General features: G+C 35.3%; 1 protein-coding gene across 1 annotated transcript in view; it reads right to left on the reverse strand.

Annotated features, from left to right (window-relative positions):
- ANKAR (ankyrin and armadillo repeat containing) overlaps positions 1-27,937 on the reverse strand; it is a 79,291-nt gene that overhangs the window by 21,345 nt on the left and 30,009 nt on the right. Inside the window, exons 10-16 of the mRNA XM_082630135.1 lie at positions 26,211-26,419; positions 23,495-23,599; positions 21,830-22,071; positions 16,774-16,942; positions 9,011-9,252; positions 8,686-8,839; positions 8,440-8,601 (exon numbers count right to left, since the gene is read on the reverse strand). Coding sequence (XP_082486261.1) covers positions 8,440-8,601; positions 8,686-8,839; positions 9,011-9,252; positions 16,774-16,942; positions 21,830-22,071; positions 23,495-23,599; positions 26,211-26,419 — 1,283 coding nt within the window. The remainder of the gene's footprint in view (positions 1-8,439; positions 8,602-8,685; positions 8,840-9,010; positions 9,253-16,773; positions 16,943-21,829; positions 22,072-23,494; positions 23,600-26,210; positions 26,420-27,937) is intronic.

The following is a 27,937-nucleotide window of genomic DNA, read 5'->3' on the forward strand; positions in this document are numbered from 1 at the left end:
AGTCCAGGAGGCACAGAGAGTCCCATACAGAATAAATCCAAGGAGAAATACGCCAAGACACATATTAATCAAACTGTCAAAAATTAAACACAAAGAAATCATATTAAAAGCAGCAAGGCAAAAACAACAAATAGCACACAAGGGAATCCCCATCAGGATAACAGCTGATCTCTCAGCAGAAACTCTGCAGGCCAGAATGGAGTGGCAGGACATAATTAAAGTGATGAAGGAGAAAAACCTGCAACCAAGATTACTCTACCCAGCAAGGATCTCATTCAGATTTGATGGAGAAATTAAAACCTTTACAGACAAGCAAAAGCTGAGAGAGTTCAGCACCACCAAACCAGCTTTACAACAAATGCTAAAGGAACTTCTCTAGGCAAGAAACACAACAGAAGGAAAACACCTACAATAACGAACCCAAAACAATTAAGAAAATGGGAATAGGAACATACATATCGATAATTACCTTGAATGTAAATGGACTAGATGCTCCCACCAAAAGACACAGATTGGCTGAATGGATACAAAAACAAGACCCATCTATATGCTGTCTACAAGAGACCCACTTCAGACCTAGAGACACATACAGACTGAAAGTAAGGGGGTGGAAAAAGATATCCCATGCAAATGGAAACCAAAAGAAAGCTGGAGTAGCAATTCTCATATCAGACAAAATAGACTTTAAAATAAAGACTACTAGAACAGACAAAGAAGGACACTACATAATGATCAAGGGATCGATCCAAGAAGAAGATATAACAATTGTAAATATTTATGCACCCAACATGGGAGCACCTCAATACATAAGGCAAATACTAACAGCCATAAAAGGAGAAATCGACAGTAACACAATCATAGTAGGGGACTTTAACACCCCACTTTCACCAATGGACAGATCATCCAAAATGAAAATAAATAAGGAAACACAAGCTTTAAATGATACATTAAACAAGATGGACTTCATTGATATTTAGAGGACATTCCATCCAAAAACAACAGAATACACATTTTTCTCAAGTGCTCATGGAACATTCTCCAGGATAGATCATATCTTGGGTCACAAATCAAGCCTCGGTAAATATAAGAAAATTGAAATTGTATCAAGTATCTTTTCCAACCACAATGCTATAAGACTAGATATCAATTACAGGAAAACAGCTGTAAAAAATACAAACACATGGAGGCTAAACAATACACTACTTAATAACGAAGTGATCAATGAAGAAATCAAAGAGGAAATTTAAAAATACCTAGAAACAAGTGACAGTGGAGACACGACGACCCAAAACCTATGGGATGCAGCAAGAGCAGTTCTAAGAGGGAAGTTTATAGCAATACAATCCCACCCTAAGAAACAGGAAACATCTCGAATAAACAACCTAACCTTGCACCTAAAGCAATTAGAGAAAGAAGAACAAAAACATCCCAAAGTTAGCAGAAGGAAAGAAATCATAAAAATCAGATCAGAAATAAATGAAAAAGAAATGAAGGAAACGATAGCAAGGATCAATAAAACTAAAGGCTGGTTCTTTGAGAAGACGAACAAAATTGATAAACCATTAGCCAGACTCATCAAGAGGAAAAGGGAGAAGACTCAAATCAATAGAATTAGAAATGAAAAAGGAGAGGTAACAGCTGACACTGCAGAAATACAAAAGATCATGAGAGATTACTATAAGCAACTCTATGCCAATAAAATGGACAACCTGGAAGAAATGGACAAATTGTTAGAAATGCACAACCTGCCAAGACTGAATCAGGAAGAAATAGAAAATATGAACAGACCAATCACAAGCACTGAAATTGAAACTGTGATAAAAAATCTTCCAACAAACAAAAGCCCAGGACCAGATGGCTTCACAGGCGAATTCTATCAAGCATTTAGAGAAGAGCTGACACCTATCCTTCTCAAACTCTTCCAAAATATAGCAGAGGGAGGAACACTCCCAAACTCGTTCTACGAGGCCACCATCACCTTGATACCAAAACCAGACAAGGATGTCACAAAGAAAGAAAACTACAGGCCAATATCACTGATGAACATAGATGCAAAAATCCTCAACAAAATACTAGCAAACAGAATCCAACAGCATATTAAAAGGATCATACACCATGATCAAGTGGAGTTTATTCCAGGAATGCAAGGATTCTTCAATATATGCAAATCAATCAACGTGATACACCATATTAACAAATTGAAGGAGAAAAACCATATGATCATCTCAATAGATGCAGAGAAAGCTTTTGACAAAATTCAACATCCATTTATAATAAAAACCCTGCAGAAAGTAGGCATAGAGGGAACTTTCCTCAACATAATAAAGGCCATATATGACAAACCCACAGCCAGCATCGTCCTCAATGGTGAAAAACTGAAACCATTTCCACTAGGATCAGGAACAAGACAAGGTGGCCCACTCTCACCACTCTTATTCAACATAGTTTTGGAAGTTTTAGCCACAGCAATCAGAGAAGAAAAGGAAATAAAAGGAATCCAAATCGGAAAAGAAGAAGTACAGCTGTCACTGTTTGCAGATGACATGATACTGTACATAGTCCTAAAGATGCTACCAGAAAACTACCAGAGCTAATCAATGAATTTGGTAAAGTTGCAGGACACAAAATTAATGCACAGAAATCTCTGGCATTCCTATATACTAATGATGAAAAATCTGAAAGTGAAATCAAGGAAACACTCCCATTTGCCATTGCAACAAAAAGAATAAAATATCTGGGAAGAAACCTACCTAAGGAGACAAAAGACCTGTATGCAGAAAGTTATGGGACACTGATGAAAGAAATTAAAGATGATGCAAATAGATGGAGAGATGTACCATGTTCTTGGATTGGAAGAATCAACATTGTGAAAATGACTCTACTACCCAAAGCAATCTACAGATTCAATGCAATCCCTATCAAACTACCACTGGCATTTTTCACAGAACTAGAACAAAAAATTTCACAATTTGTATGGAAACACAAAAGACCCCGAGTAGCCAAAGCAATCTTGAGAACGAAAAATGGAGCTGGAGGAATCAGGCTCCCTGACTTCAGACTATACTACAAAGCTACAGTAATCAAGACAGTATGGTACTGGCACAAAAACAGAAAGATAGATCAATGGAACAGGATGGAAAGCCCAGAGATAAACCCACAGACATATGGTCACCTTATCTTTGATAAAGGAGGCAGGAATGTACAGTGGAGAAAGGACAGTCTCTTCAATAAGTGGTGCTGGGAAAACTGCATAGGGACATGTAAAAGTATGAGATTAGATCACTCCCTAACACCATACACAAAAATAAGCTCAAAATGGATTAAAGACCTAAATGTAAGGCCAGACACTATCAAACTCTTAGAGGAAAACATAGGCAGAACACTCTATGACATAAATCACAGCAAGATCCTTTTTGACCCACCTCCTAGAGAAATGGAAATAAAGACAAAAATAAACACATGGGACCTAATGAAACTTAAAAGCTTTTGCACAGCAAAGGAAACCATAAACAAGACCAAAAGACAACCCTCAGAATGGGAGAAAATATTTGCAAATGAAGCAACTGACAAAGGATTAATCTCCAAAATTTATAAGCAGCTCATGCAGCTCAATAACAAAAAAACAAACAACCCAATCCAAAAATGGGCAGAAGACCTAAATAGACATTTCTCCACAGAAGATATACAGACTGCCAACAAACACATGAAAGAATGCTCAACATCTTTACTCATTAGAGAAATGCAAATCAAAACTACAATGAGATATCATCTCACACCAGTCAGAATGGCCATCATCAAAAAATCTAGAAACAATAAATGCTGGAGAGGGTGTGGAAAAAAGGGAACACTCTTGCACTGCTGGTGGGAATGTGAATTGGTACAGCCACTATGGAGAACGGTATGGAGGTTCCTTAAAAAACTACAAATAGAGCTACCATATGACCCAGCAATCCCACTACTGGGCATATACCCTGAGAAAACCATAATTCAAAAAGAGACATGTACCAAAATGTTCATAGCAGCCCTATTTACAATAGCCCAGAGATGGAAACAACCTAAGTGTCCATCATCGGATGAATGGGTAAAGAAGATGTGGCACATATATACAATGGAATATTACTCAGCCATAAAAAGAAATGAAATTGAGCTATTTGTAATGAGGTGGATGGACCTAGAGTCTGTCATACAGAGTGAAGTAAGTCAGAAAGAGAAAGACAAATACTGTATGCTGACACATATATATGGAATTTAAGAAAAAAAAGTCATGAAGAACATAGGGGTAAGACAGGAATAAAGACACAGACCTACTAGAGAATGGACTTGACGATATGGGGAGGGGGAAGGGTAAGCTGTGACAAAGTGAAAGAGCGGCATGGACATATATACACTACCAAACGTAAGGTAGATAGCTAGTGGGAAGCAGCCGCATAGCACAGGGAGATCAGCTCGGTGCTTTGTGACCACCTGGAGGGGTGGGATAGGGAGGGTGGGAGGGAGACGCAAAAGGGAGGGGATATGGGAACATATGTATATGTATAACTGATTAAATTTGTTATAAAGCAAAAAAATAAAATAAATAAATAAATAATTAAAAATAAAAATATATGATTTCAGTACCATGCAATAAGTGCTTTGACAGAGGTTAGAAAAGTACAGTTGAAGCACAGAAGAGATATTGCTCACTTCAGAGTAGGTGGCAAAGGAGTAGGTAGGGAGATTTCAAGGGGTGAAGATGCTGGAGGTTGGTTTCAAAAAAATTACTATTTTTAATAATGATGATTATAATGATGATGGTGGTGTTACAAGATGAACACCCTCAAATCTCTGACTGAATCTTCACATGTTAATAATGGAATGGAACTCAAAAATTAAGTTGGGAAAAGAATCACTACAAGCAGTAGGCTGAACAATTCTCAGAGCTCACACTTGTCTAGGGATGGTTTGTGTTCCTACTGGCCAGAGTGTAGATACCTCATAATACACGGGACTACACAAAGAGACTGAGTCCTCTGAAAGGAATCATCTCAAAAGCACAGGGTTAAGTTAGTTCCAAAGTAAAGGCTGCTCTAGACTTGTCCTAGGAAAGGTTAAAAGCTAGGTGCAAAAGGATCAATTTGATCCCAAGTAAAATAACTGCATGCCAGAATAAAGCCTAACTCTCTTTAAAGGAAAACAATAAGATCCAGCATATATCAATTTAAAACTCACAATGCCCAGCATTCAGTCAAAATTTCTTATGCATGATTTTAAAATATGAAATGCCTAAGGTAAAACTGGCAAAAAATGTGCAAGAGTTGTACATTGGCAACTATAAAACATTGCTGGGAGATATTAAAGAAGGCCCAATTAATGGAGAAATATACCGTGTTTATGGATTACAAAACGTGATATTAATGGGATTCATGTTCTCCCCAAATTTACTTATAGATTCCATGCAATTCCAATCAAAATAACAGGAGGATCTTCTTTAGAAATTGGCAGGTTAATTTTTTAAACTATATGGAAATACAAGGGACCTGAAACAGCCAAAACAGCTTTGAAAAACAATAGCAAGGTCGAAGCACTTAATGCTCTCTGCTTTCAAGATTTACAGTAAGTCTACAGTAATTAAGACAGTGAGTACAACATAAAGATAGACAAATAGTTAAATAGAACTGAATAAAAAGTCAAGAAATAGACCCACAAATATCTTGTCAATTGATTTTTGACAAAAGTGCCTAGCTAATCAATGGAGGAAAAGATAATATTTTCAATAAATGATGCTGAAGCAGTTGGGCAGCCATATGTGAGAAAATGAATCTCAGCCAACTCAAAATATATCATACATCAAAATATAGAGGAAAACAGAAAAACTTTATGATCTTGGGTTTAGCAGAGAGTTCTTAAAGAGGACACAAAACCTACAAACTGAACAATTTTTAAATCAATGAACTGGACTTCATCAAAATTTAAAACTTCACCTCTTCAAAAGACCCTGTTACAAAAATGGAAAGATACCACAGACTGGAAGAAAATTTATGCAAAACATGCATCTAACGACAACAAAAAAAGAGCTGTATCTAGAATTTATAAAGAATGCTTAAAACTCAAGACAACACAATGTAAAAAATGGGCAAAATATTTGGACAGACACTTTAGCAAAGAAGATATACAAATGACAAATAAACACATGAAACGATGCTCTACATCATTGGTCATTAGGAAAATGCTAATTAAAACCACAATAAGATTTACTACATATCCACTACAATAATAAAATTACCATACTAAATGTTGATGAGGATGTGAAGCTACTGGAACTCACACACAGCTAGTAGAAGTGCAAAGTGGTAAAAGTGCAAAGTGGTAACACTACTTTGAAAATCAATCTGGCAGTTTCTTTAAAAGTTAAACATACACCTACCATATGACCCAGCAATCCTACTTCTAGATATTTACCCACGAGAAATGAAAACGTGTCTATACCAAAACTTGAACACAAATGTTCGTTAACAGTTTTATTTACAATATAGCAAGAAACAGGAAACAATCCAAATGTCCATAAGTGGGAGCATGGGTAAACAAATCATAATATATCCATAAGCATTAGGGTTTTCCAAAGAAAGAGAACCAACGGGATATATATGTATGTATGTATGTATGTATGTATATCATAAGGCATAAAATTAACCATCACACCATACAATGGAATACTACTCAGCATTGAAAGAGAAGTATTTTATTGATATTTGATACAATAATATGGATGAATATCAAAATAATCATGCTGAGTGAAAGAAGCAAGAAAAAAGTATACATGTATAATTCCATTTACATAAAATTCTAGAAAATGCAAGCTAATCTATAGTGATAGAAAATAAATCAGTGGTAGAGATCATTTAATGTCAAATTTTAAAAGTAATTTTGTGCTGTTAGGATCCATGCCATGAATTCAAATCAGCACATTATTTTTTAAAGAAAAAAATCAGAAGCTTATGTTTTAATATGTAAAATACACTAAAGCCATTCTCAGATCATAAGAAAAAAAAAACAGATCAGTGGTTATCTGGGGATGGGGTGAACAGAGGGAGGAATTAGGAAGGAAGGGACAACGAAGCATTTGGAGGTGATGATTATATTCACTTACTTGACTGTGCTGATGGTGTCAGTGCTGAATACATATGTCAAAACTCATCAAACTGTACACTCTAAATAATGTATTTAATATTTTATTCTATTGTTTATTTTATTTAAATATCTTCTTATATGTAAATTGTATTTCAATAGCACTTTTAAAAAACACTCACATTTTAAAAGCTCTAGGTGTGCAAAGAAGCAGGAAAATATGATTCATAATCAAGAAAAAATCAGCCAATAGCAAGAGACCCAGAAATAACGGATATGCTAGAACTAGTTACAGGGATGTTAAAACAGCTATTTGAAATATGTTCTATATGTTCAAGGGTATAGAAGAAAACATGAACATGATGAAGAAGAAAAAGGAAGGGGTATGTGTGTGTAAAGAGTCTAAGCTGGTGAGTTTGAAAGCAAGAGTCTTTTTCTGTAGTTCTTGTCTGTGGCAAGAACTTGCCTATGGCAAATGCGGACAGCTTTGAAGTAAACTAATGAGAAGAAACTGAAAACACACACGTATATCAGTTATATTTATATTTGTGTTATCATTTACTAGAATTTTAGAAATAATTTATACCAGAGACTCTGGCTAAAACAACAACAACAACAAAATTATCTTGCCTGACTTGATTGCCTGCAAGCAGTTAGAGAATTTCAGTAAAGTAGCTTTTCTAAGAAAAAAGGAAAAAAAATTTTTTGAAACCAAGTCCTATGTTCTTCAGCTAGATTTTTTTTTTTTTCTGGAAACATAATGGACTAGAAATAAAGTTTTAGGGTTTTTTTCTCTTGCCTACAGGAAGCAGTCTCAGTCACTGCCATACGTTCATGCAGGTCAGCAAAGAGCCTGATTTTTTATTTTTGGTAAGTCAATCACCAACAATTCCACATTTTTCAGATATCCCAAAAGGTTAATTCCTCTGCAAAGAAAGGAACAACTAGACCTAGTGGCCACTATGTAAACAAGAATCATTACGGAAAGAGACTGGGATCGAAAAATGTGCCACAGCATTAGAAACACTTCTATATCTTCAAAAACATATAGTTCCTGAGATTCAAAATAAGAAATATTTTTCTCTTAACTTAAAAAAGGAGATCGCTTTAAGTCAAAATAGCCAAGGCTCATGGTCCTCATTTCTCATTCTAACCAGAACTCAAGAGCAAGACTGATACAATATGCTTAACTACACCACTTTTACTCATTAAGGTCTTGGAGAAATAAAAACATTATAATAACAGATTAAATATGGTTAAGGGCTGCAACAGTAGGGATAGAGAGGAAGAGAAGTATTTACTGATATTTTTTAAACTGAGAATAAATGTACAAACCAATACAGATGGATCCCACTGCTTTGATGACACTCAGAAGTGTTCCTTCAGCTATTTTACTAATCCTTAGTAAGTGAACCAGTGGTGCAATTCCATTCCCTTCACATATTTGATTTTGGTGTATCCTGCTGTCCTTACTTAGCGCTATGACTGCTTCACCTCCTGGCAACAAAAAGCAAGAAACATGTGTGATATTCCAATGTCCGGTTCTATATTGTACAGATTTATGCATAGAAAATAACTTACCAACATACTGCATTTTAGCTGATGGTGATAAAAGCATATTTATTATAAAGTTGTATCCAATCTCTTCTGCCATATACTTTTGTTGTTTTAGTGTTTGTCCTGCCAAGGCCCAAAGTGCTACAGCTCCTTGTTCCTTAACATCTATTTGAAACGCCTATTTAAAAAAGTATTCTATTCAGTCAATGAGGATTTATTGAATACCGTAGGAATGTTTGTTTGATAAAATGTTTATTGTAGAATTGGTTTTAGTTTTCTTTTCACTTAACTAAATTCAATATTGAATGCTTTATCTAAGAAAAATGAAAAGGAATCATAAAATTCCTACCTTGAGGAGTTTTAAAAGATATTTACTTAGTGATTTTTCCAGAAATGCTCTCTGTATAGCAGGGTTGTAACTTGCCAGTGCTTCCACAGCCATTGCACCCTTCACTTGAACACCAAGTTGTTTTCCTATAAAAAGGGCCACCAGAGGAGGAATGGCTCCTTCCATAGCCATAGCATCCTGAACTTCCTTATTGTCACGTGCAACCTCAGCAATTGTGACAGAAGATACAGCTGTCAACACATCTTCAAATGAATTCAAGAACCAGTTAAATAAATCTTTTAAAAAGTAAGAACATAAAAATGCAGCATATATCACTAGTTTCCCATATTTGAAAATCAAATTTATAGAGTTTAGAAAATTTAGAAAATAAAGAAAAATAGAAAAAATAAAACTGTCCAGACTTTCACCACCCAAGCACAAACATTTCACTAAATCTCATCCACTACTTTTATAAATATATGTAATATATAAATATAGGTAACTTTAGTGTTACAGACATATTTAATATAGTTGTACTGTAAACACAGCATCCTGCATTTTAATTTACCATAAAAATTTTCCCATTCTTTATGAACATCAGTGTCTCCTAAATATTCCATTAATGGGTGTATCACATTTCCTTAAACATTTGCATTTTAAAAAATAATGTGTTGTTTCCAACTTTTCACTGTTTTAAACAATGCTTAGGATAAATCTTGGCACATTTCCTTCCTGTTTGTATTTTTTTCCCTTAGTATAAGAGTCCTAGGAGCTATTGGAATAACTTAATACATTTGCAGTAAATTTATTTTCTTTTTCTTCCCTTTTTCTTTTTTTTTAATTGAAGTATAGTTGACATACAATATTATGTTAGTTTCAGGTGTACAGCAGAGTTATTTGATATTTAAATACATTATGAAATGATCAACTCAAAAAGTAACCATCTATTCCCATACAATGTTATTTCAATATTACTGACCATATTTCTTATGCTGTATATTACATCTTTGTGACTTATTTTATAACTGTAAGTTCGTACCTCTTAATCCCCTTCACTTATTTCGCACAGCCCCCAAACTCCCTTTGCCTCTGGCAATCACCAGTTTGTTCTCTGCATCTATGAGTCTGTTTTTGTTTTGTTTGTTCATTTGTTTTGGTTTTTAGATTCCACACATAAGTAATATGATATTTGTCTTTGTCTGACTTATGTCACTTAGCGTAATACCCTCTAGTTCCATCCATATTGTTGCAAATGGCAAGATTTCATTCTTTTTTATGGCTGTAAATATTCCATTGTGTATATATACAACATCTTTATTCATTCATCTATCAGTAGGCACTTAGGTTGCTTCGATATCTTGACTATTGTTAATAATGCTAATTGAAAATAGGAGTGCTTTTATCTTTTTGAACTAGTGTTTAAGTTTTCCTTGGGTAAACATCTAGAAGTGGAATTGCTGGATCATTTGGTAGTTCTATTTTTAATTTTTTGAGAAATCTCCACACTGTTCTCCATAGTGGCTGCACCAATTTACATTCCCACCAACAGTGCTAGAGGGTTCTTTCTTCTCCACACCCTCAGCAACACTTGTTATTTGCTATCTTTTTGATGATAGCCCTTTGGAGAGTTGTAAATGATATCTCATTGTGGTTTTGATTTGCATTTCCCTGGTGATTAGTGATGTTGAGCATCTTTTCATATGTCTCTTGGCCATCTGTACATCTTCTTTGGACAAATGTCTATTCAGGTTCCCTGCCCATTTTTTAATTGGATTGTTAGGGTTTTTTTTTTTTGTAATGTTGAGTCATTTGAGTTCTTTATATATGTTGGATATTAAGCTCTTATCAGATATATTGTTTGCAAATATTTTATCCAATCAGTAGGTTGTTTTCTCATTTTGTTGATGGTTTCCTTTGCTATGCAAAGCTTTTTAGTTTGATTTAGTCCCATTTGTTTATTTTTGGTTTTGTCTCCCTTGTCTGAGGAGAAATATTCAAAAAATATTGCTAAGATCAATGTCAAAGAGCATACTGCCTGTTTTCTTCTAGAAGTTTTAAAATTTCAGGTCTTACATTTAAGTCTTTAATCCATTTCATGTTTATTTTTGTATACAGTGTAAGAAAGTGTCCAGTTTGATTCTTTTGCATGAAGTTGTCCAGTTTTCCCAACAGCATTTATTGAAGAGATTATCTTTTCCCCATTGTATATTCTTTCCTCCTTTGTCACAGATTAATTGACCATATAAGCATGGGTTTATTTCTGGGCTCTCTTTTTGTTCCATTGATCTATGTGGCTCTTTCTGTGCCAGCATGATACTGTTTTGATTACTATAGCTTTGTAGTATAGTGTGAAATCAGGGAGTGTGATACCTCCCGCTCTGTTCTTCTTTCTCAAGATTGCTTTGGCTATTTGGTTCTGTTGTGGTTCCATACAAATTTTAGGATCATTTGTTCTAGCTCTGTGAAAAATGCCATTGGTATTTTATTAAGGATTTCATTGAATCTGTAGATTACCCTGGGTTGTATGGCCATTTTAACAACATTAATTCTTTCAGTCCATGATCTTGGTATATATTTCCATTTATTTGTGTCAACTTCAAGTTCTTTCATCAGTGTCTTACAGTTTTTAGAATACAGGTCTCTCACCTCCTTGGTTAAATTTATTCCTAGATATTTTATTATTTTTGATGGAATTGTAAATGGGATTGTTTTCTTAATTTCTCTTTCTGATAGATTGTTATTAGTGTACAGAAACACAATGGATTTCTGTATATTAATTTTGTATCCTGCAAATTTACTGAATTCATTTATTAGTTCTAATAGTTTTTTGGTGGCCTCTTTGGGGTTTTCTATATATAGTATAATTTCACCTGCAAACAGTGACAATCTTACTTTTCTCTTTCCAATTTAGGGTCTCTTTATTTATTTTATTTTCTGATTGCTGTGGCTAGAACTTCCACTACTAGTTGAATAAAAGTGACAAGAGTGGGCACCCTTGTCATATTCCTGATCTTAGAGGAAATGCTTTCAACTTTTCACTGTTGAGTATGATATTAGCCATGATTTTGTCATATATGGCCTTTATTATGTTGATGTATATTCCCTCTATACCCACTTTGTTGAGAGTTTTTATTATAAATGGATGTTGAATTTTGTCAGAAGCTTTTTGTGCATCTATTGAGATGATAGAATTTTTATTCTTGGTTTGTTAATGTGGTATATCACACTGGTTAATTTGTGGACATTGAACCATCCCTGGGATAAATGCCACTTGATCATGTATGATCCTTTTAATGTATTGTTGAATTTAATTTGCTAATATTTTGTTGAGGATTTTTGCATCCATGTTCATCAGGGATATTGGCATGTAATTTTCTCTTTTTTTTGTAATTTCTTTGGTTTTGGCATCTGGATAATGGTGGCCTCACAGAAGGAGTTTGGAAGTGTTCCTTTCTCTTCAGTTTTTTGGAATAGTTTGAAAAGGCTAGGTATTAACTCTTCTACAAATGTTTGATAGAATTCACCTGTGAAGGGACTTCCCTGATGGCACAGTGGATAAGAATCAGCCTGCCAATGCAAGGGACACGGGTTTGATCCCTGGTCTGGGAAGATCCCACATGCCATGGAGCAACTAAGTCCATGCACCACAACTTCTGAGCCTGCGCTCTAGAGCCTGCGAGCCACAACTACTGAGCCCAGGTGCTGCAACTACTGAAGCCTGTGCACCTAGAGCCCATGTTCCGCAACAAGAGAAGCTACCACAATGAGAAGGCTGTGCACCGTAACGAAGAGTAGCCCCTGCTCGCCGCAACTAGAGAAAGCCTGCACACAGCAACGAAGACCCAGTGCAGCCAAAAAATGAAATAATATAAAATTCAGAGAAAAGTTGCCAAAATAAGTCAGAGAACTCTCCAAAGATTTGGCAACAATTGATTTTTGCCCAAACCAATCTTTACTATGATGTTTGCAAAATGTTAATTTTCCAAATCTACTGCTTCCTTCATACTTATCAGTTGCATTCTACTGTAAAGAGCTCTCCCTACTTCTCTATTTATTTATTTCCTTGTTTATCCACTTATCATCAAGATGGGCTCTTGGATTTTTATTCAATGAGTTATAATCCATTAATTTTATTATTTGTATTGATTCTCTGTCCAAGGTTTGGCAATTGTCCAAGATTGTCCAACTTGAAGGGCCAGTGGGAGTTCCTTCAAGTTGACCCCTGTGTCCTTTAGATACACCTCCATTTGTGGGGGGGCATTTTCTTACTTTCTGCCACAATATGATGTTTTGGACTTACCATGTACCTGCTCTGCCCCAGCCCCGGAATCAACCATTTCTCCAAGAAGCTCTGGTTTCTTTTAATGAGGAATGGTATTTAGAAATAAAGATTTGGGTACTAGGTATGTTGATTGCTACTGAAGTGTCATTGCTACTAGACTCTTTTAGCAGACAGGCTAGGAAAATATATATATTTCCTAATTTCCAATTCCAGTCCAACCCCACAGGATTCTTTACTGCCTTTCCACATTCTGTATATTTCTTTTCACAGTGAGAACCCAATAATATTAACACTTTATTCATTTGGTCAGTCCTACAATACTTATAACACAGGCCCAGAGCTGTTTCACCCATAACACTATGAAATACAAATCCACTAAGAAGAATTCAAGGTATGTTTTTTTCTCCCCTAGACTGAAGCTGTATAGTAAAGCACTGTGCTCAAAAGTTACTTTAAAAAGCTACTTTAAAATTAAAAAAACATTACCTGTGTTCATTTTTTTCTTTTTAATCTAGCTACATAATTCATTTGAAATATAATGGGGTTCATTTGTTTTTGTTTGTATTCAATTTTAGATTCCCCCTTCTGTCTTGTAGATTTAATGTAGTTGTTTTTTAATGTGAAGACATCAATATGTTTCCAGAAGTTAAAACTGTACAAAAAGGTGTTTTTAAATTCAAGCAACCAGACTCTCTAAATTTAGCATTTGTTCTTTCATAGACTTTCTATTCAGGTTAATTGTTTGTCTATTAAGGCCTTATTGTTCATATCAATTTACATACTCACTTTATGTCAAATATATTAATTTTGTTATGAATATTTTTATCATTCAATCACTTATATATTCAGCAAATCTTTTATTGAGTGGCTACTAGGAGTGACCTAGGTACTGGGAAACCATGATGAACCAACAGAACAAAGTCCTTAGCCTTGTGGAGCAAGCTCAAAGGCCAGAAGTATGAAATAGCAATAAGTTCAATATTAATTGAGAATAAAATAAGAGAGGAAGGGAGTGACAGGAAATAACAGGAAGGTTATTTCCTTTTCAAGTTGGAAGTTTAGAAGGGCTGATAGGCTGTGCTAAAACTTTGGACTTTATCATAGGTGACAAAGAGCCACTGAATAATTTAAAGGAAAGGAAAGATATAATCAATTTTGTATTTTAGATAGATCACTCTAGTAACACTTGGAATGTTTTTCAGCTAATAAGGTAATAAAATTAAGAGAGTGTGAAGGGAACCATTCTTTCTCTTACCCCATATTGCTGCATCAGTCCAAAAAGCAGAAATTCCTACTCTCATCTCCCACTCAGGAATGTTACTCATTCCCCCCATAAAATAATGAGTCATTGCAAATGCATGGCTTAGGTTCCTTTTGGTGCTATCTTTTTGCTGTTTTCTCAAAGCAAGCTTTCCAGCTGTTAATGAAGTTTTGATCTCCATTACATTCTTGTGTCTATTTATCAATTGCATCCAAATTCTAAAGGGAGAGGGCTGTCTTTATTTACACCTCAATAATCCAGACTAGCTCTGAAGCTCAGAGGAGAGGTCAGGGATTTCGATAGAGAACTGGGAAGAATAGATTATGAATGTAATGAAGTTACTAAGAGTAAATAAAATTGCTTAAGAAGGGTGTGCTGTGTAAAAAAAGCTGCAGACCAAGAACAGAAGCTTGAGGAACTCCAACATTAAGAGTTGGGTGAAAGAAGCCTAATGATGGAGGTGTTTTGGGTTTTTTTTCTATCTAAAACCCTTTCTGAATTCCAAAGTTCCAGATTTTAGAAGATAATGAGCACATACTACACATTACATAACATCCCAGAGAATCTGGAGAAAACATATTTCTGCAGTGAAATGTATGAATAATCATTTTCAGAAGGATGAGGTTACTCTTTAAATTTTGCTCAGATAGTTTGGAGTTGAAAATCATTTCATACACTTTCTGCTACATATTTGAATTTCCATGGTGGTGTTGTGATATTATATAAACCTTTGTTAATAACACAGAACAGGACAATTGCATGCATTAGAAAAGATGAAATAAGAAGCACTATAGGAATGAAAACATGTATGCATGTACATACATATGGGGAAGAGTATGAAACAAACAGCTAAAGACGGTAAAGCAAAGGCCTCAAACAAACCAAACTCAGCAAAGGTTGAGGAACCCCTTGGAGATAGGGTTAAGGAGGTGTTAACAAGTTCATAGTCTTAAGAAACTGCATATGAATCTACTTTGGGACCATTTTACCTTACTGCATGAAATCTTAGAGTGGTTCAGAATAGTTAAGAGGATATTGGAATTAATAAAACTCTTTTGTAATCCCCTAAAACTTAATAGCACAGCTAATACACAGGAGAATCATTTGTTAAAGCACTAAAATTAGAAGTGTAGAATTTACAAATTATAAATGGGAAGAAAAACAATTAAAATCTCTTCAAAAGTATTTATCTTCCTTGGAGTGAAAAGATAGTATAGATTACAATATAGGATGTTCCTTTTATTTAGGTTTCAGATGAGGCAAGAGCCCAAAAAAGACATGATTTTGGTGATTCATTTCTATAGCTTTCTTTTAGGAATTCATTTATTATTTATCCAAATTGCCTCTACAATTTGTGCTTTGTTCAAGCATCTGGGGTTGGGAGGATGAAAAAGGATAGGGAAAACCTATTCCCTGACCTTAGGAATTTGTAATGAAGGGAAAGGACTTTCAAATGATTTCACTACATGATAGAGGTCCTTAGAAGATGATAACTGCTTAAATTTGAAGTTCTAAAGTAAAAGAAAGCCTTGTGCAACAATCCCCTTATCCATAACCGTGTCTTACATTTTAGCCAACATATTTATTCTGTATTCATTCTTAGAGGACTAGAATAGATAGATGATAAACTGAGCAGGAAGAAAAACATACAACCTTTCCCCCAATTTTTTATTCTCCCAAATGTGGGGAAAACCATAGATTTGAAGTTTATGTGTATGCTCACTGGAATGAGAAAATTCTTACAGAATCTAAGAGACCATTTGCAGTAGCTGCAGAAACTGCCTCATAGCTTCTGGTGTTCCTGGTGTTTATAGGCACTTCAGAGTGATAATTAACCTAATGATCTGATGACCTTGAATTTTGATATCAAATATCTAACAGCAAATCTGAAGTCCTCCTTGTAACTAGAAAAAGCTTCCAATGATCAATGTGTGTCTTATTCACACAAGCGGACATCTACTTGAGTCCCTGGGCATATTAACTACATTATTTTCATTACTCATGCCAATATTTCCATTTATAAAAATATCTAGTTCAACATTTAAAAAATTATGGCTTTGAGAGTCAATTCCTTTTATAAATCCAGCAGTTTAAGTGTTTCAGAAGTTAGGTTATGTTACATATGTCTAGATCCATCCTAAGATAAATCCAGGACATCTATCATAAAGGACAAGTCCAAACATGTATTTGCTTCACTTAATAGAGCTCGTCACTTTAAAATATATAGAACTAAAGACTTACCTGAATCAGAACTCAGAAATGTGATAAGATATGGGATGCCTTTATGGTCTCTCACTGCTCTTTGATTGTTTTTGTTTCCCATACATAATACCCGTAGACAGTTCATTACATTTACTAGCACACTTTCTACGTCTAAGTTCAAAAGATTTAACAGAGCTGGAATTCCATTCTAAAAATAAACAAAAAGATTTAATTATAATTGAATTTATTTAAGATGTATGCTTTATCTTTATTTAGAAACACAAGTCTATAATCTTTCTTGCTATAAATATCTGCTTATTTAGGAGAGAACAACTGCCCATAAACAAATGTGTCTACGGATATGGCACATTAAATTACAGTTATTACAACTTTGAGCATATCTTATGCTTCAATATTAAGGAAAGTATTCTATAAGTATATTTTCTGTCTCCCTCCCTCCCTCCCTCCCTCCCTCCCTTCCTTCCTTCTTTCCTTCCTCCCTTCCTTCCTTTCTTTCTGTGCCGTACCACATGGCATGTGGGATCTTTGTTCACCGACCAGGGATCAAACCCATGCCCCCTGCATTGGAAGTGTAGAGTCTTAACCACTGGACCGCCAGGGAAGTCTCTATAAATATATTTTCAAATAGTCTCCTCTATACCAAAATAATTTGAGGCTTCAAGTTCACTGTAACATTTAAGTACCTAAAAGTGAAACAACTAAGTAATACCAATTGAATACAGTGCCCATTTGGAAATATTTGCTATTGTATACATTGCACTGGTAATTGGTAATTATATTTATGCAACACAAAATATTATTTTTAAATGTTAATATAGTTTCTTAATTTTAAGTGGAGTAAAGATGGCATTTCTCGCTACTAACAGAATTAATGAAAGGATATTAAAGAAGATAAGAAACAGAAATGTAACGTCATTTTCTATAAAGCTAGGAGACATCAGTAATGTTGAACCATAATAAATGTTTACGAGTAGCCAACAGGGATGTGCAAGATCTCCCATGGCCACTGGCTACAGGAAATACTGGCAGAACATAGTTTTCCAAAGTAAGTGGCTCTACCTTAAGGGGCAGGAAAACATACACATACACACACACCACACACCACACACACACACACACACACACACTTCCTTGTCTGGAACAATAGGAATGGGTATGGAGGATGGCAGCAGGATCTTTCCTGGATCAATTTGTCCTAAAGTTTCAAAAATTAAGGAGGGCAAGGACGAATAAAGAATGATACCAATAAGAGGTTTGGAACAAGTAGTCTTATTGGTGAGATAAAAAGGAGGAGATAGACTTTTGCATTGTGAAGGAAATAGAATCCACATTACGAGTACTATGCAACAGTCTCTGCTGGCTAAGGGAAAGTGAAGCTGAAAGGACCCATGCATACAACCCTGTAGCATATGTCATATTCTTGCTAGCCTAGAACATGGATCTGGGCCCGTTTCCACATGTATTTCCTGCAAATAGCTAGACCAGAAAGAACTTATCTAATTCAAAGTGAGTAATGTTCAAAAAGGAAGTAGAACAGGATCTGTCCAAATATAAGAGAAAAAAATAGGAAAAACTTATGACAGATAAAGAATGCTTGTAAGAAAAATATGCCACAAAGTAGATGAAAAACGTTAACTGAAAATGGTATATTGTTATCAATGAAAAAAATTAATTAGGCAATCACCTCTATAAAACAAGGGTGCACAGGAGAGATGTCAGTGCTCAGGGAAGATTTTTTGAGACAGGGAGAGGTGAAACAAGAGCTGGAAAAGCTCAGGAAAGATGTGGAAAAATATAAAAGCCAAACTGTAATCTACACAAAAATAAACAAGGCCAGAAAACATAGCAAGAGACAAGGAGGATAGGATTGAGGGGGAAAAAAATGAAATAAAACAGTGAGTGGAAAAGGACTAGAGAGAAAATGATAGCTGTATAAAACTGGAAAAGGTGATATAATACACAAATAATTGGTATTCCCAAAGAGAAGTGTAGTTAAGATTTAATTAATTAATTAAATTTAATTCAGTGATCAATAAATTCAACAGTCAACTTTTGACTTTCATCTTACAACAGCCTTTGATGCTATTGATATTCTTCTCCTCTTTGAACATGTTCCCCATTTGGCTGATAGGACAACAGATTCCTCAGGTTTCCTCCTACCTCAGTGGCCATTCCTTCTTAGTCTCCTTTGAGGTCCCTCCAGATCTTTCAGCTTTCCCACAGCTCCTGGTGACTCAACTTTCAGAAAAATAATACAGAATCTGACTACTTCTCACCATTTCCACTATTACCACCCTGGTTCAAGACACCACTGTCTGTCACCTGGATTACCAAAATAGCTTCTTAATTAATCTTGCTGCATCCACCCTTGCCCACCTGTTTCAACACAGAAGGTAGAGTGATATAAATCTCTTCATGGAACTGCCCAGAACAAAATTATTCAATGGCTTAACATACTCAGAGTAAAATCCAGGGTGTCTAACAATTATCCACATGGCCCTACATGATGTGGTCCACGATTACCCAGCTAAGGTGTCTCCTATTTCTCTTTCTTCAGCTACTTTTGCTTACTTGCTATTCCTTGAATATGCCAGGCATACTCTCACTTCATTTACTTTGCATTTGTTTCCTCTGCCTAGAATGCTCTTCCCAACAGAAAAACATGGCACACTTCCTCATCTATTTTAGGTTTGTACTCAAATGCCAACTTCTTTTTTTAAGTTTATTTTATTGAAGTATAGTTGATTTACAATGTTTTGTTAATTTCTGCTGTATAGCACAGTGATTCAGTTACACACACACACACATATACATTCTTTTTTCGTATTCTTTTCCATTATAGTTTATCACAGGATATTGAATATAGTTCCCTGTGCTATACAGTAGGACCTTGTTATTTATCCATCCTATATATAATAGTTTACATCTGCTAATCCCAACCTCCCAATCCAACCCTCCCCCACCCCCTCCCCCTTTCAAATGCCAGCTTCTTAGTGAAGTATTTTTTGCCAAGCTCCCCCCTTCCCTTTCCCTGCTTTATTTTCCTCCTTCACATCTCTTCTCATTGAATATACTATATTTGGTTTATTTTCTTTATTGTCTTGTTACCCCCAACTGGAATAAAAACTCCATGAAGGCTGGGATTTTGTCTATTTTGTTCACTGCTATAACCCTAACATCTAGAAGTGTATTTCCATATAATAAACTCTCAAAAAGTACTTGTTTATGAATTTACTGAAAGAATAATACAGAAAAAATGTTTAAAGACATGAATTCAAGAAAACATTTTGAAAATAAAAGAAGATGAATGTACATGTTGAAAAGTCACACCAAGCCCCAGGAAAAATAGGTAACTAACACTGATGTGTAAGTCCTGGAATTTAAAGATAAAGAAAAAAAGAGGAAGAAAACACTGCTCATACAGTAGATTTTTAGAAAACCAAAAATAATAACAAAATATGCCAAAACTAAGATTAAACATCACATCAATAAATGTAAATGAGCTATATTCAATAAAAAGTGAATGACAAAGCAAACGTAAATATACTGCATACAAGGGACACACTTATCATAACTCTGGGTGATCAGAATCGCTGGAGAGGTCTAAAATGAGGTCTAAATGAATAAGACTAACTGACTAACTCTAGTTGTGGGCCTGGGGGGAGGGGGAAAGTTCTAATATATTTTCCAAATGATTGATAACAAAACAACCAGCAAGAAGTAAAATGACTCCAAAAAATTAAAAAGAAAACGATAAGCAAAGCCAAATTAAACATGAGAGCACAAAAGAAAACAAAGATCACAAATCTAATTTTGGACAACATAGAATTTGGGGCAAAAGTATTGCACTTGACAAAAAGGGTATATTTTATAATGCTAAATGACTCACTCCATAATGAAGAAGTGTCACCTGACAAAAACTATAAAAATAACCTTATTTATAATTACCTAAAATATTAATAGACATAATAAGGTGGGTTTTATTTGAAAAAATACAGCATGGCAAAGATTGCTTGGTGTTCACACACACAAAAATTTTTTTTTCTTCTAAATCTTTCTGGTACACAAATAGACTATATTTACCAGCCAGAATAGAAATAGCCAAGATAGTAGTATTTATTTTAATATCTTCTCATAAACAACAAGAAGCAACCACATCCCCCAGAGCTAAATAAGCAGTTGACCTGTCTTCCATGTTGTCCCAGGTGATAGTTTTAACAGATAATTTTGTTGAGAAACAGTTTTCCCTTGGTCTCTTGCACTCCTACCAGTATTGGGAGTGTATCGAGATTGTAACAGCTCTTTTACCTGGGCCATTTTCAGGATTTTTATGTAGCTATCTTTTTTTTTTTTTTTGACTGAGAAATAAATCTTCATTTGTTTTTAGCATTGATATTTGGGAGATATTACCACAATATCATCCAGGCTATCCTAGCTGATACCACCTCCTTATGTAACATAAACTCCTCCCCAGACCTCGCCAAACTGGAGCTAGCAAGATTTTATGTGTCACTTCCTTGAATTACTGTTCGCTTCATTTGCCTGTGGTTTTCCTCATTATAATGCCATTACCCCATGATGTGGGCCCTAGAAGTGGTACATGTGCAAGTACAACTTTTACTCACATCCTAATGCTGTTTATCACTTACTGGATCTTGGCTCATCTTGCTATCATTCTTGAAAGGTGTGGTAACGTCTACCGCCAGGCAAAGAATAGGCTTGCTTACTGGTTGCTACCAAACTGATAGGTTTCTTAAGCTCAACGTTCCTCAGATTTGACACAAACCCAATGTGCGGGTATGAGCTACCTGGGCCCACTCTGTTGCCCTGTGAGGCTTCGGGACAGGGAAAACAGACAACCCTTTGCTGTGCTTGCTCTGGTACTGTCTTGCTCTTGTTTAATTTTGGCACTCATGGGATTGTGGCAGGTTTGCTCTTTGCCATCCTCATTAAGATTGGAGCTCTTCCCTGAGAGTTTATGAGGGCCACTGCCTAATGAAATGGGTATGTATCTTTCTAGCTTCTATATGAGAGAATTAGTCAGTCAAAATGATGTTCTATGAAAAGAGCTTACATATTTGGCAATAACATCCTTGTTTTCAAGTTGAGCAATATCATACAGAATGACAGCACACCGAGAGAGTAGTTCGGGTTCATCAGAAACCAGTAGGTTGATCAAAGCTGGAATAGCTCCTGCTTCTACTAGAGCATGCACTATCTTTGCATGGGTTGAGATATTACTCAATAACCCAACTGTTTTGCACTGTAATTTTATTTTGGAACCTTTTAATAGATCGATTAAGGCAGGAATAGTACCTAAAATGAAAAGATCAAGAAAAAGCATGAATTGTTTGTAACTATTGGTAGTCAATTTATCATGGTAAGATTTAAATAATGTTTATGGGCATTGTCATAAAAACAGTTAGCAAATAATTCTATAAAATATTTATAAAATTATCATTTGAAACTACACAAATGTACTTTTCTGTCTTTTCTATAGTGTAGGCGGCTCTCATTGTTTACACATAGCCCACAATCATACATTTCATATTGGTGATACTAAGTCACCTCTGAAACACTGAATTTTGACTTAAGATCATTGATATATAAATTATTTGAGCTACCATATGGTAGAGTTCAGTTTTGGTTACTGCATCAATTTTTGTGTGTGTGTGTGTGAGATAAGTGTTTTTTTTTTTTTTTACATCTTTATTGGAGTATAATTGCTTTACAACTGCATCAACTTTGTGTGGCAGTTGTCTGTATAATTATTTGAGCATTTTATTATGTTTTACCCATATTTTATACAATCAACTGAAAAATGAAAAGTGCTGAATCTAGTATAAAGCAGTCTTAGCCTCATTAATTACAGTTTGTTCAAAGATGGAAATTATTGGGCGTGGTGAAAATAGAAAATATGGCTTCAGTTGGATGCTTGTTACTTTAGTTCAATGTGAAGGAAAAACATTAAAGAGTACACATGACATGCTGGAAATATCATGGGTATAATTAGGGATGTATATATGTATTTAGCTACCTTAAATGAAACCTCCATCATGATTTGTTTATCTGTGGTTCACTTTTTTTGGACAAAGAGCTTTTTGTACATGTTTTTAGGAACATATTAGGGGACTACCTACAATAAATTTTTCATTCATTCAACAAATATTTATGAAGCATCTCATTTGTGCCCAATATTCACATTAGAGTAATGGCTACCATAATGGATAGTGTAGATAGAATATTTCTATCATTTCAGAAAGTTATAATGGGAAGTGCTATTCTCAAAACAATCCTGTGAGGTAGTAACTATTTTATTAATGAGGAAATTAGGCATAGAGAGAGTAAGCAATTAACCTAAGTTCTAAATGTAGAGCTAGTTACAAACCCAGGCCTGACATTGCAACTGCTATTTTTACAAATAAAGTGTACAAGTACAGAATAGGGATAATTTTTAAGTGAAAGTAAACATAAGGATAGTATGAGGAAGTAATTTAATATAATTTTTAAGTTCACAAACTTTTAGAGAAATGAGATTTATATAGTTTTTTGATCCTGTGCAGCTTCCACTTGGAATATAAAATAAAGGTTTACAGGTAAAGGAAATGATCTTAGAAAAATAGAAAGTTAAAATCAACTAAAAAGTTTTCTCCATAATTAAAAATACATTTTAAAGTGATTGAATAAATCTCTACATAAAATAGCATAAGCAAAAGATAGTTAATAGATTTTACATCACCTGCATCCAAAATACATTTCCAGTATTCATCATTTGCTAAGCAGATTACTTCTAAAGACATGACAGCCATCATCCTTCGTTTATAGCTTTCACACTGCAACATTTCTGGTAAGTTTTCAACAGAAAAATACACATTGTAATTTCATAAGAGGTAATGGAATGATTTATTCTCGTTCTGTACAGGTCAAGTGAAGCCATGAGTTGAGATCACCAACATCACCACCAACTGCATTCATTAAATTCCCCTGTGCATGTGAGGTGCTTAAACGGATTGAACACCCATGTTCTTTGAAGTTTATAATCTATATAATTAGTATTAAAAAACTCTGAAATTTTTTATCTTTGGTCTGAATGACCTAGATTGGCTGGCCACATGGTTCAAATTCACTTGGAAAATAGTATACCTCTCTCTTGCCTGATATCAGTTGTTGAATAAAATTTGAGTATGGGTTTTCAAGGAGAGCAAAGTAAACTACATTACTGTCAATAAAATTTTAATATCCATTAAAGCTTTATACATTTCCTGAGTATGAAGAAGATACTTTTAAAAAATCTTGAATGAACTTATACTCCAGACAGGAAATAATACAAATATACATGATTCTAAACAATATCTCTGGTTCAAGCAAAACCACATAGAAATATCTTTACCCAGCCCCTATAACAACAAATCTGGTCCTGACTCCTACCTAGCTGGTTCACTCCATAGTACTCTCTTTTAAAATTCAGCTTCCACTCCAAGAGCTAATCCCGGGGAGTTCTAATAAACTCTAATTCTTCTTTTACTCATAGTGGAAATGGGTAGTGTGAGGAGAAAGAGCTATTATAGGGCACGAAGCAAAGAAGCAGTGGCCAGACGCTCATGGTTACAGTTGTGTTCATGTCATTACCAGCATTTCCCAACAATCGCTGTAGGAAGGAGTGGCTGTCAAGAATTTTTTGTGCCATCAGGCTATTACTGTTAGGGGCCAGAAGGTCCTCCCACTGCATTTCAAATGTGTTAGCCTTTATCAAAAGCAGCAAGATAGCCTTCTTAGTTACCTCTCAAAAGACTAAGATATAATGATATATATGCATACAAATAAACACTGAAAACCCCATCCAGTATCTCTTGGGCTGATATACTTGGAGTGTGTTCCCAGCACCCAGTAAATTCCAAAATCAGGTATTGAGCCAGTTTTGAAACTAGTTACTCAGACTTTGTGCATCAGTAGGTTGAAAATCTTAAATATTTATTTATCTTATCCCATCCTAAAATGAGTTGTTGGGAGAAATGTCAGTTCTCATTCTCCAATTTGTTTAATTTTTCCTTTAGTTTTATTAAAATAATATATGCTCATGATTCAGAGTTAAATGTTACTAAAAAGCCTACAGCAAAATATAACGGTTCTTTACCCCACCCTCTCCACTTTTCTGAATTTCTCTCTCTAGATAGTACCACTTTGGACTCTTTCCCTATACCTTCTGTGATTTACATATCTCCACATTTCTAAATATTTATACACAGTTACCTTTGGCTATTTCAACTTTAGACATCATTGACTGACTTCTTGTCATGATAAATGGGAAACTAGCTCTTTCAACACTGCTCTGCCATTTCCTCTGCTCCCCCCCCCCATATTTATAGTTTTTAGTTAAATGAAAATTCAACACTTACGTTATAATGCCTATACAGATATTATTCACAGCTAAGTACTGCAGTGTACTACCTTGTGTCTCCTTACTTTTGCTTTTCCTGGAGGTAATAATTTCCTTATTTTATTTCATCTGCTTAGTTTTCTTTGTACCTGTTGGTCATTCCTCCCACACTTTCCTTTTGGTCTGGATACAGAGTTTCCATTCTGGGACTTGCCTTTTCTGTCATCTTTGAAATTCCCTTTGCTTTTCTCTTGGGTCAGATTCCCAGTTTCCTGTTAGTTGGGGAGAATCCCCGCTTTAGATCTTTAGGTCTCTCCTGGTCAGCCTCTGCAGAGAGCACTCCTGACTGGCACTGCCAGTCCTCCAGCCAGCCTATTAGGGATTTATGGTGTGAATCTGAGATGTTCTCAGCTTTCCCAGAGTTGGCTTGGAATGATTTCTCTGGGTCTGCTAGGTCCTAAGACTTGCCTGTCTGTTTTCAATATTTTATTGCTTTTTCCTGTTTTCTCTTCAATGCTTGTTTGCTGCTATTTAATCTCTACGTAATTTTAGTAGGGTCTTGAGAGGGAGTAAAATTAGATGTGTACATTCAGTTGGCCAGTAACTCTTACCTTTATAATATTTCTGGCTAGATTGTATATAAATTGGCGGAAAAAACCTCAAATAGAATTTTTCACAAAATATTATCAAAATATGAGGAAACATGTTGCTGAATCTGTCTCTAAAATTAGGATGTGGGGAATGAATTGGAAGGAATCTTATATTTTCCACTCAAACTTTATTTCCTACCTTTTTTTTTTTTTTTAATGGAGCCGAGGATGGCTGGACTTTTGGAGAAAGTTGGAAAATAAAAATAAATATAATTGTGTGAAATATCATCTGGGTTATTATTCTTTTACTTTAATTTAGAAATAAAACTACTTTTACACACACAAAAATAGTCCAGTATTATTTGTATTTCTGATTTTAACTCAAAATATGATGCATGCTTTACTTTATTTCAGAATAAGTACCAATAATTAAACTGAATCATGATCAGAACATTTATTTATAAAGAGATTACGTGTTCTGTACTCACCTACCAAAGTTTTCCAAACTGGGAGTTCAGGAATATTTAACTCTATTACATGCTTGAGAACCTCCGTGTGAAAGGTTAGCACTGCTAAATGAATTATATTATTTCCTTTAATATCTGTTTTTCTCCAGTTAGCTCCAAGAGAAAGTAGGTACTGAATAGTGTCCAGTGCTCCCGAAGTGGCAGCAAGTAACAGTGGAGTACACTGATTTCTAAAAACCAAGGAATATGTCATAATAATTGAGCACACACATAGTGTCAAATTTACTTCTTGTAAAACTATCCAAATGGCTGTTGGAGGAAGTCTGATTTATACATCATCTTCTCTTCCTTACATAGTGTTGTTCTGTATATTCCCCATGTCAGTAGATTTGCCCCCCTTGCCTTGGCTACCCCTACCCTCCCTCCCAACTTGATTATCATGCATTACAATTTGTTTGGAAGTTGATAATGTATAGAGTTCCTAGACTATACTATCTCATTGGCTCCCTACAATTCTATGAGTGAAGCAAGTGAAGCAAGGCAAGTATTATCAGCCCATTTTACAAATGATGAAACTGAGGCTCAGGTAGTGCTCCAGCCCATTTCTTTTTTTTTTTTGTTATTACTTTTTAACATCTTATTGAAGTATAATTGCTTTACAATGGTGTGTTAGTTTCTGCTTTATAACATAGTGAATCAGCTATACATTTACATATATCCCCATATCTCCTCCCTCTTGCATCTCCCTCCCACCCTCCCTATTCCACCCCTCTAGGTGGTCACAAAGCACCGAGCTGATCTCCCTGTGCTATGCGGTTGCTAACCCATTCTTTACAAGTCATGTCCACTTCTCAAATCCTAGCTTCCTCAGTGTGGCAGAAACTAACAGTTTTTCTCAAAAACCCACTATCTGCTTTTTAGATGGTGAAGAGTTTTTGGTTGGGCACATGGCAGTCCAGCCAAATGCTACATTTCCTACCTCCTCGTATAGGTAGGTATGACCACATGACTGAGTTTGACCTGTGTGATGTTAGTAGAAGTTACCTGGGCAATTCCCTAAAGAGAAATGGAGTGTGTCATTACTTTTCCTCTCTCTTTCTTCTCATGGCTAGAATGCAGGCATAATAATGAAAGCCGGAGTTGCCATTTTGTACCAGGATATGGAAACCACATGTGAAGAAGCAACAAGAGGACGTCTGGGTCTCTCATATTGCCAAATCATTATGCCAGCCCTCGACCACCAACCCAGACTTCATGAAAAAGAACTACGTTTATCTTTTATAAACTACAGGTATTTGGGGCTTGCTTTGTCACAGCAACTTCAACTATATCTTAACTAACAGGTCTACTGACTAGCAATGTCACCTTAAGCAACTTGGGTTACTTTCTTGTCGGTAAAATTATGAGTAACAAAAATCAGCTGACAGTTTTGGTGTAAGGGGTGAATAAGGTGCTCATTAGCACAGTCTTCATACATAGTCCCCCTGCCTTTTTTTCACATCACATTGCCTCAAACATTACTTTTATTTTTTATCCTTATACCCATGCCTTCTTCTCTTCATGAAGCCCTTTTCTCTTGCTGCCTGTCCTTGCACGCTCACCAATATCCAGCTGGCCCCAAGCTTCTCCTCTTTTTCCTGGGCCCAGGAGAAACTCATCCTTTACAAGTAAACATCTCTTCATTTTCTCCCTTTTCTACTCTAACAGGAGTGTTCTCCTCCTGTTTCTGTCTTTCGCCTACTCAGTGG

This window comes from Mesoplodon mirus (assembly GCF_964341445.2).
Source record: "Mesoplodon mirus genome assembly, chromosome: 8".
NCBI lineage: Eukaryota > Metazoa > Chordata > Mammalia > Artiodactyla > Ziphiidae > Mesoplodon > Mesoplodon mirus.